Here is an 11068-nt window from a genome sequence, read left to right as displayed (position 1 = left end):
CGCGCCCTGGGTCTTCCCTGTCGCGTCGTCACGAACATGGTGTCCGCCCACGATGCGAATAACACCCTATCAGTAGACAAATACTACAGCGAGACAATGGAAGAGATGAATTTGGACCCAAACAATGAAGTTGGAGGGGCTGACAGTATTTGGAATTATCATGTATGGAACGATGTTTGGATGGCCAGGCCTGATTTGCCGCCAGGTGTGTTATATACGACTTAATTATTTTATTGAAAATTACGAAAATACTCTACTAGTTTTGTTTTTATTATCTATATAAAGATCTCACAAGTGGCGCTTTGGCAAAAAAAACCGTTTAAACCAAACACAAAGTTCTGCAGCAAGCACATAGAGCAATTTGCAAGATCTGGTAACAGCTGGGAGAGCATACAACCGGACAAAAAGTCGCTGGCTCGACTCCAGACGGACAGAAAAAATTTTTCTTTGTGTTTTTCTATTTTCGTATCAGGAGTACGTACGAGATAATTCCTTCCATAAACCATCAGCGTTACTTACCCCGTGTCACCCCATTTATTAACGCGGTATCGGCTGCAGTCGGTCAGAAAGCCACAAAGAAAACCACGTCATTTTCGCTCTTATTCTTCTCCTTGGCGTGCCACCTACTTCCGGAAATCAGCTATCATTACAGCCAATTGAGCCCGTGAAGTTGCGGCTTGGAAGACTTCTGTGGTTGTAGTACTTATGTTGAACTTTTTTTCTACGGACATGTCTTCTGCAGACCTGGATTTTTCCTTGCAGTAAAGAGTATTTTCCTCAGGTTTATGGTTATCAGGAGTTTAAAGCCTTTGTGCACCCTCTGCAATTACCTGGACATTAAAACTTTTTTGTGACCGATTTAATGCGATTCCGAGTCGATACGTGTGATGACTCTCTTTATGACTGTAGATATCTACTGTATAATAACTTCTGAAAATACAGTTGGCATGGAGAAGAAAGCCTTATTTCTCAAAGGTTGTCATGTTCAGTACTATCCCTGATTTCCAAACATAAAGTTTGTCTCAGCATGCACTACGATCTTTTACGATGCCTTCAAATTCAATCAAAAAGACAGCATGTTTTCCCAGAATCCAAATGATTCTTTTGTGACGTAATTGTTATCTTACATCCTCATTTTCGCAGGCTACGGTGGCTGGCAAGCAGTCGACGCAACACCCCAAGAAACATCACAAGGACTTTTTCAATGTGGTCCAGCGTCCGTAGAAGCAATCAAGCGAGGAATGATCGGGTTTGCTTATGACGTGGAGTTCATGCTGGCGTCTGTCAACGCTGATCTGATGCGATGGAGGCAAGACCCGGAGGCTGATGATGGGTTCTCGCTCGTTGATACTAATAAGTTCCAGTAAGTAACCTTTATACCCACATAAAGATTTCGCACTGAATATAAGCTTGTGTAAAATAAAGATTTGGAAGGGGATTTCAAGGTCGAGTCCGTACTGGAAGACTGGACGAATGGAAGACCTTTCTTTTGGATTTATGAGTCGCTTTAGCTCCGATTCGTTAAAAATTTACAATCAATTAATGGATAGGTTTTTCCAGATTTTTTGTCAGGATAACTTCTAGTTGGTCGAAAGTAAAATTCACGTCTTTTCAGCATCGGTCGCGCAATCCTCACAAAGAAACCGTTCGTGTTTGACCCGAATGGTGACTCTGACCGGCAGATCATCACCGACGAGTACAAGAATCCTGAAGGCACAGGCTCCGAGAGGGTTGCTTTGTACAATGGTGTACGGCAATCCGCTAGAGCTAAAAGGTAATGGGGAACATCCGTAAAATGCTAGCACAAAATTATGAAATGATTTATGCAATGAGAAAAGACACCTGGATTAAACAAGTATACACCCCACCTCTACCTTTTATACAATAATCACAATGTAGGACCATTTAAGAAGACTGCATTGTCAGACCGCGGACCACGTTAGGCATTGTGAATTGCTTCTACAAAATTTCATTGACTTCGCTCAATTAGTTAGTGTTTAAAACACGACCAAACTACATATGTGTATAAGTTGAGTAAACTTGATAAATCTGCTTCACTGACTGAGAACCAGTAAATGGCAGAAGAATAAACAAATTTATAGCAGATTAAAAATAGATAGTGCCGCCAGAATACGATTTCTCAAGCGTTTAATCTACTATTTTGTTACTAAAACCAATTAATTTACGACCTGAATAGCAAAATTTTGGATTTTTTATGTTTAGACTAAGATACGGCACTCATTAATTTGTTCCTAATGCAAAAATTACTCTTAGTTTTTGAGCTCTTACTCCAAAGCCGAAAATATCTGTGTTGATTTAACAAGTTTACATCTATTTCTCAGATACTACTCTATGCTAAAAGAAATTCAAACCGACGTGGAATTTACGCTTCAAGACATTGATAGCGTCTTCATCGGGAAGCCGTTCAGGGTTACCGTGGATATCGTTAACAACTCCAACGAGGTGAGAATCGTTCCTTACATTGGAAGGACAAAGAAAGAGATCAGACAATTCAGTCGTGCTGCGAAAGTAGGGCTCAGATTGTCAATGCATTCTGCGTTGTCTAGGACCACAGTAGAAACACAAACTTGGTATGTAAAACTATAGGGAAATTAAATAGATTATGAATACCGTTCCATACAAAACACTTATAGAATGCACGTTATATAAAGTACGTCTAGAAGCAGTAGAGCTCCTTCTGTATAAGAGTTCTTCCAGAAAAGGACTGCCATGTCACCTATTTCTGCCGCTAAACAGTAATGTGAGTCCGGTTTAGAAGGGTAAGGTGCTGGCGAAATTAGAGGGACTTGTCGACATTATGTCTCAGGATGACGGGCGCAGTGGCAGTGCCCCACAGATCTTTGCGATTTAAAGCTCTTTGTTCCTAAAACGCGCGATTGCATTGCTACACTTGCGATTTATAGGCGATTGCATCGATGCTAACGCACGACTCAAACGATACAGCCACTTATGAATAATTACGTACTAAAAATCTGAATAGGTTTATGCACATTATTTTCTTATCTTAGTTGTAAATCTGAAAGTGAAATTACTAAATACATTAAATAAAAAAATTTGCTAATTAATTTAAAACTGCATCTGCGTTTATATCACGTTTGCATCGCTAAGAAAAGTCACCGAGTCAAACTGCTCTAAGTGAGACTGCAACTGTCATGGGTAGACGTGTCGCTCACAACCAAGCGCACGACATTGCAAAAGGCTTAACGGGGATTATCTGATTCAAAACATTATTTAAAGTAGTATGTAACGATCCAACAATCCAGTATTTAAAAGTTTTCTGCGTTAGGAAATAACACGAATTAAATAATTGATTTAACTGCCTCTGTAGCCGAACGGTTACCATACTGGTCTGCCACGCAGAGGTCCCGGACTCGACTCCCGGGCCAGGACCAATATTTGTATGGCCTATATTTATTTCTCTCGTGAGTTTGGGTGTAATTTGTGGTTGTCCAAGGCAACACAGAGTTTCCCTAGTACAGAGCTATGAGTGTGTGAGTTATTTATTTATTTATTGGCAGGACCGCAATGTCAAAGCAACATTAAGCGCAACTACGGTGTTCTACAACGGCGTCAGGGCGGACGTAGTGAAGAAAACTGAAGGCACAATCAGAGTCGAAGCTCAACAACGTAAGGACAACATGTTAATAAAATGCTTTTTACACAATGTGCTCGAAAAATGCGTATCCTTGGTATAAAAAAGTCACATCATATGTCAAAAATGCTTTATCACGTGAAAGTCATAAAAATAATACCAACTACCTACATGAAACAAATTATGTATAATATATGAAAGTTTCAAACTCTCCAATTTAAGTTTTAAAATAGTTAACAACTAATTTCGCTCGTAGAATCATGACGGCACGAACAAGTCGTGCGCCTGATATTAAGCTACACGCCTGTCCATAACCGTTGCAGTGCCACTCAGGCTTTAAATAGTAAAGATCTGAGGGTCACTGCCACTGTGCCCGTCACCCTGAGATATAATTTGAAAAGTCCCTTGTGCCTCTAACTTCACCTGCACCCTTATCCTTCAAAACCGCTTCAGCGGCACAAATAGGTAAGGTGGCAGTACTTCTCTGGACGAACTCTGTCACTAGGAGCTCTACTGCTACTAACTCTACTAACTCCTTATCTATTACTAAGGGTAAAAGCAGGACACGTAAGTAAACGTACACGACTTGTTCGTCCCGCCACTTGATATTATAAAAACATACACATACGGCCTTATTACGCCAAGGGTCCGAATTCATGAGCATGTCTTAAAAATTATATTAAGGACATAGTGATAGGTGTTTGTAAACCTCTATTCCACAAAGTTCAAATATACATACTTTATCTTTTTTGAAGATGAATGTTCGTGTGAGTGAGTTTTATGAAAAAGTGTTGCCCGCTTGCGAGCAGCTAGTGATTGCAGTCGATAAATATTCAATCGACTATCGACTTGATTGATCGACTGAATATTGGTCACGCTTTTTACTAATTCTAATAAAGCTATACCAAGGCTATTAAATTAACAAGCGCTGTTGATAAAGTAACAAAAACTTTAAACGATTTCAGGTGAACAAATCAGCATGCAAGTGTCTCCCAACGACTACTTGCCGAAACTGGTGGAAGACAGCAACTTCAAAATATCAGCAATGGCTTTGGTAGAGGAGACTAAATACGCCTGGGCTGAAGATGATGATTTCCAGCTCACGAAGCCTATTATTGACGTTAAGGTGAGGTTTCTTTACTTTACACGAGTTCTTGAAGATATAGATGACTAGTAGCCACAGACATATAGACACCGCAAGTACAGCAATTTGCTTGAAAATCAAGCGTGTCACATTTTTGTACCCACTGTGCCGTCACAAGAAGTATTTAGTGATGGGAAACCTCCTTCTGCGCTAAATCGATTGATTGAACGGAATACGCGTATTCCATTCAATTAGTCGATTCTAAATAGAATAATGATTGTTCAAGTAGGTATAATATGTTGATTACAAGTAGTCGTGAAATATGAATATAGTAAAAAAACAACCAGCGTAAGATTGTTATGTCCTTTATTAAAACTTGATTATAAAAAATGGTGATAACTTAAAAAACTTAATACTTTAATTTTTTATCGACTTGAAATTTATTAAAATTATTCCGTTTTTTAAAATTAGTCCCATGTGCCTGTTATTTCACCAGCACCCTTAACCCTTCAAATCCGCAACGCAGTAATGCTTACATGCTTGGTGGCAGAAATAGTTAAGATGGCAGTACTTCCCTAGACGAACTCTTTCACAAGGAGCTCTACTGCTACTAAACTACTAAATTGACGTTGAATGATTACGTGTGAATCGACGACCTTTGTATAAACAACAAAAACACTAATTCCTTCTCAGTTTAACGAAGATCAAATTCTGGGCCAGACATCCATGGTGGTTCTCTCATTTATGAACCCCCTAGAGCGTCCACTGACAAATGGAATATTCCGTATCTGGTCGCAAGGAATCACCGACAGGAAGGTCCAGATGGCAATCCCAGAGGTCCCGCCGGGAAGTCTGGCTACTGCTGAGTTACCTGTGACTCCTAAAGTGAGTATACCCCATGACACGTACAATAATATAAGACCCTGTAACTTATTTAATTACCTACTGCTTTTGAAAGAAATATTTCATATCAATAGCCCAAAACAATTTGTAAATTAAAGACAAAGGCCCATTCTTTTCGTTGAGAGTACCAATCAAGTTAATGTGGATTATTTATTTTGAACATTGTGAATCAACCATAATGTTGCACCATAATGTTTGAAATGTACTATACATCTATCTGAATTTCATAAAACACATTCAACTCTGCCACAGTTAGTCAAAATCAATGTCAAATAATCATTTATTCCATAGGTAAAATTTTTACACTTGAAAATGTCATTTGTTACGCTACTGCTCGTTCACTACGCTGACCTCCATGAGCAGAACGAGCAAGAAAGACTAGGGATTGCACTTTTCAAATAACCTTAAATGCTATGGAATTACTAATATATAATTTTAACTGCCTCCGTGGTTACCATGATAATATTCGTACGGTCTACTTTTGTTTATCTCGTGAATTTGTGGTTGTCCAGGTATGTGTGTCGGCACCCGCGATACAGGGTTTCTATAGTGCGCGGTTATAAAAAAGAATAACGGTTTCCCACGAAAAAAGGCCAGAAAATTAAAGTATTGAAGGAAAATTACAATATAAGATCTAGTAGTATAGCTAATGAGACGCCTTGTCGAAGGACGAAAAATTTTACTTGTATTTTGCACGATTTAACCTTCACTAGGTTCGTGGAGTAGCAAATTAATTAACTTCCATTTTTATTAACATGGATTTTCTCAAAGTAACTCCTAAATCTATTAATTATATAACATTTTATTTTCAGACTGTGGGAAAAATCTACTTTGTAGCGAGCTTCACGTCTGTAGAGTTAAAGGACATCAACGGCTCTTCTTACACAGAAGTTTTCGAGGGATGAAACTCATGCGTTGTTCTTTCATTGTTGCATTTAAATTATAAGTTTTACGAATTATGACCAGTTTACACAGAATCTAATTCATAATTTATTTATTTGTAAAAACAGGTTGTATGCAAGTTCACATGTAACAAAACAAGTATATAGGTGCACTGTGTCCGGTCAAACATTAAAGCACACCAACACGGAAGGTATATATTATACATTTACTCACATGCAATTCCAACCACAGACCACATATTTCAACAGACTTAAACTAGAGGTGCAACGTCTTTTTAATATCTTTCTAAAGAGTCAGTAGTTGTGCCGTGATTGTTATGTGGTTCAATTTCAATGATAATTTTGCAAGGACCTGGGGATTGTCAAACTTCATTGAATGTGTAGGTTTATCCATGACATGCTCGCGGACTGCAGACTTGTTTACGCGACGGTGTTTGACATCAGCGATATGTTCTTTGACGCGGGTACAAATTGAATGAAATTAAATGTCAAATTAATAATCATTTGAATACATTATTCTATCTTCTTTTTAATTCTTGATGGTGCCCTTTTAGAATTTCGCCAGTATTGGGAAAAAATTAACTTTATTTTTGACGGCTTCCGTCAATGATATTATACTTGTAAACAAGCTTCCGAATTAGTTAGTTCGCAAACCGGTTTTCATGGTGTATGTCTGAAGTCCCGGGTTCGATCCTCGATCGGGTCAACATAGAAACTAACTTTTCTATATTATCTCGAGTCTGGGTGTTTCTGGTACCGTCGTTGTTTCCGAATTCTATAGCACAAGTGCTTTAATGACTTACTTTGGGATCAGAGCAACGTATATGATGCAAACATGATGTGAAATAGAATGGAAATAGACAAATGTCAAAAATTTTAAAATTATAGATAAGTCATTTTTTTACTACCTATTTTCTACTATTTAGTATTTTTATTGACATATTTTGTACCTTTGCCCTAACGGAAATATTAAATAAATAAAGTGGCAAGCCATTCTGACGTCAGGTTGGCTGGACCACTTTACGTTTTTCATGGTTCTAGCAGTATATAATTTACTTTTTTTATATAACTATTTACTACCTAATTTCTACCTAAATATACTTTTTTCACTATTTAGGAAGCGAATGAAAAACGTACAATGGTCCAGCCAACCTGACGTCAGAATGGCTGGCCACTTTATTTCTTTAATATTTCCGTTAGCGCAAAGGCAGAAAATATGTCAATGAAGCTACTAAATAGTAGAAAATAGGTAGTAAATAATGAGCACAGTTTGATTTGTATATCTCATTTGGTCCAGCCATCTTGACGGACACCAAATACGCACTAATTTTTTAATAAAAACAAGACAGTGAGTTCGTGCTCTTTTGTTTACCTGATTATGACACTTTTTTATACCTAGTGATACACCTTAGTGTTTATGAGTTGCAATGTAACTCAGAGCTTTAAATCGTAGCACGTCGACCTGAGACATAAAGTTAACAAGTCGTATGGGAATGTTGTTTCACCAGCACCCTTACCCTTCCAAACCGGAACGCAGTAATGCTCACATTACTGCTTGGCGGCAGAAATAGTGATGGTACCAGCATTTTCCGGTATGAACTCTTTGATAAGGACTTCACCACGAGTTTACTGTCATAGTTGTCGCTAGCGACCTCGTAAATTACTTCACAATTTTGTATGATAAATTATACAGCGCCCCTAGCGGTCACCAAAAGAAACAATATTTGATATACAAACATTTTACGTAATCGCTAGCGATAACTATCACTGTAATCATCATGGTAGAGGCACTGGACCCCACCGTTTTTCAAACATGAAAACTATAAATAACTATATTGTACATGTTGGAAATGTAACTATTTTTTTTATTCAGCCGTAATCATTGCACCTGTAAAGGGCTGCAAACGTTGATTTGTTCAAAATAATAATTTCATTTCCAATACGTTTTTGTAACCTACGTCATAATCATAACACCATATATTTAGATGTTTATTGTTAAATTTTATATTGAATGTTTTTTTACAAAATAAAAGGCGTATATTTAAAAACAAAATGTTTTATTCAATTCCATGCATAGTTCATTTTCGCTTACACCAAACAGGATGTTTTTGTTCTAATATTGCAAACCATTACGTACACACTCACTTTATAGCTTAAAGACTCGATTTACATTGTCGCGTAATTGTCATGAACGCCAATTTTTGTAACATAATGAACGATCCAAAAACAGGACACGCGTATTCCGGAGAGTTCTAACACGTTCTCGGGAATTTCTGCAGCTATCGTATCTAATTTGTACGCAACTCAATTGACATAAAGATCATTATGCTATGTATAATTTCGTAACAAAAATTTGCTTCCATTCCGTAGTAATGGAAATTAAGTCAAAGGCATCCAACATCTTTACTTTGAAAATTGCAGTGCTCTTAGGGTCACAAGAACTTAAACTTACAATACAAACATTTAATGCGGCAAAACCAGTAGCATAGTATAATAATACAAGTATTCTAACTTTATATAAACGTAGCAGCACGATTTGTAACATTAGCATAATCTCGCGATTCACTTACGTTGCATTACACTGGTCGTCCCAACGCGCCTTTCATTAGTACATGGCGCGCGGCGGTCGCGCACACATATAAGCCGCACTGCTACTTTGTACGGAGTTACCATACTTCTCTTATTTTACTATGACAAAAGGCAGAGTACAACAGGTGCTCTTATCGAGTGGACTTCAGTTTGGTTAAAACTAAAGATATGGCTGTGTAAGTGAATGTACCCTAAGAGACAAACAACTGGTAAGTTCCTCTATGTACTATTTAACTTTACGACATGCATAGACACGGTGGAAAGACACACAACTAAGTTAATTGTCGAGTTTAATATTGTTACGAAACATGTTCTATGACGGTCAATTTGCCACGTGCTGACTCGACCCGCAGTAGACTAGCCTCATTGACGCTTATGACTGTGAGTACCTGTCGTTGGCATCAATCGGGTCGGTATTAGCAGGCATGTACACTTGCACCGCGATTAATAGCTATCGAAGCTTGAAACCTGTTGGACTAAAGGGGAGGCTGGAGGTCCACTCGGGGCACCACTCAAGGTGTCCCGCCCCAGTACATAGGCGAGATGTGCTGGGGGATTGTACGCGACATACGAGGTACACCTCTACGGTTCCTCGTCATAGCACAATGTAGTGTTATGAACGTTTCAATCATGGTTCGGTGTCTTTCTACCCACTTATATGTACCTATAAATTAAGTATCTTTTGTCGTCCCTCAACATCTACATTGAGAATATTTGAACCAGGTACATAGGTATTACAGTCTAGTTTAAATCCAATAAACTACAAAGTGGCGACAAGATTATCACACCAAAGTGTGATAAGTAAACATGAAGACAGACTCAATTTACATCGCCGCGGAATGGAATGGAAGCAAATTATTGTATTGAAATCGTACATAGCATAATGAACTTTGTCGTCGACAAATGTCACTTACACAATAACACTGAATAATAAATACAGTAGAAGTGCTTATGTGTGCCACGTGTGTCAACATTATGCGAACTTCGACATACTCACGATCAGTCCGCCTTTTTTGCTTTGAAAATCGTACAAAAATGCCTTACTTTGCAACTTTGGAGCACAAAAATGATGGTCACACTTGTAATATATTCTATGGCGGTGTTTCATATCATCGTTAAGTCATATTTAATTTAAAGAAATTATCAATTTTCTATTTATCGTAATATTTTTTTATTACACGAAGCGAAAGTAAACCTTATAATCCTGCAATGTGGTCGTTTCTTTTTTGGAGATATGTACATATCTTGAATTCGTCATTGTTCAGCTATCGACCGCTATATGGCAGCACACTGATTGCTATTTCAATATAAATATCAAAACGTAGTAACTTGCAATAATAGGGTACAGTTTAAATTATGAACGACCAAACATTATTAAGATTTAATAGTGTTCAAATGATGAATGTGTGAGTTTTGGCGACTGCGGTTCTGATAGGCATCGAGGCTTAAGGCCTTTCCAATGTTTTTTTTTTCTGATACGACAAAATAGTTGTAGAAATTCCCGACACGCGCAACCTATTTTTTGTCTCGAATCTAATTTGACATAAATTTTATTATGCTATGGTTACAAAATTCGCTGCCACTCTGTTCCGCGGCAATTTAAATTGAGCCTTTGACAGAACGCCGGCAAAATACAGTATCCCGTGACGGAAACATCGTAAAAGGCCAGCATTGCGACACCGAGATCGACAATAACCCTTTGTTTAGAGCAGAGCCGCATTAAGGTATTTTTGTGGACTTAAACTAGAGTGCCACGTACCCTTTAGGAGATACGTGCAAAGTACGACTTCAAACACATATCTGTTCGAAATTATATTATAAATGCTTAATAAGAGTGTGTACGTGTGACCATCCATAACTAACCCTGTTAGTTTGCTTCGGACCTTTGGGGAAAATTGGAATGGACCATGTAATAAAAATGTCATTTCTATCAAATGAAAATTAATATGCAAGTTAAAATGCACCTAATAAAAAATA

At 37.9% G+C, this 11068-nt stretch overlaps 1 protein-coding gene across 1 annotated transcript in view; it reads left to right on the top strand.

Annotated features, from left to right (window-relative positions):
• Positions 1-7454, top strand: part of LOC113230777 (hemocyte protein-glutamine gamma-glutamyltransferase-like) — a 23748-nt gene extending 16294 nt beyond the window's left edge. Inside the window, exons 8-15 of the mRNA XM_026464864.1 lie at positions 1-205; positions 1144-1363; positions 1616-1774; positions 2343-2463; positions 3540-3648; positions 4579-4739; positions 5391-5582; positions 6413-7454. The exon at positions 1-205 is cut by the window's left edge and continues 11 nt beyond it. Coding sequence (XP_026320649.1) covers positions 1-205; positions 1144-1363; positions 1616-1774; positions 2343-2463; positions 3540-3648; positions 4579-4739; positions 5391-5582; positions 6413-6505 — 1260 coding nt within the window. The 3' untranslated portion in view covers positions 6506-7454. The remainder of the gene's footprint in view (positions 206-1143; positions 1364-1615; positions 1775-2342; positions 2464-3539; positions 3649-4578; positions 4740-5390; positions 5583-6412) is intronic.
• Positions 7455-11068: the final 3614 nt, after the last annotated feature.

The sequence above is a fragment of the Hyposmocoma kahamanoa genome, unplaced genomic scaffold, assembly GCF_003589595.1.
Source record: "Hyposmocoma kahamanoa isolate Upper Pololo Valley unplaced genomic scaffold, ASM358959v1 64, whole genome shotgun sequence".
In the NCBI taxonomy this organism is placed as follows: Eukaryota; Metazoa; Arthropoda; class Insecta; order Lepidoptera; family Cosmopterigidae; genus Hyposmocoma; species Hyposmocoma kahamanoa.
This window is presented reverse-complemented; position numbering and strand designations above follow the sequence as displayed.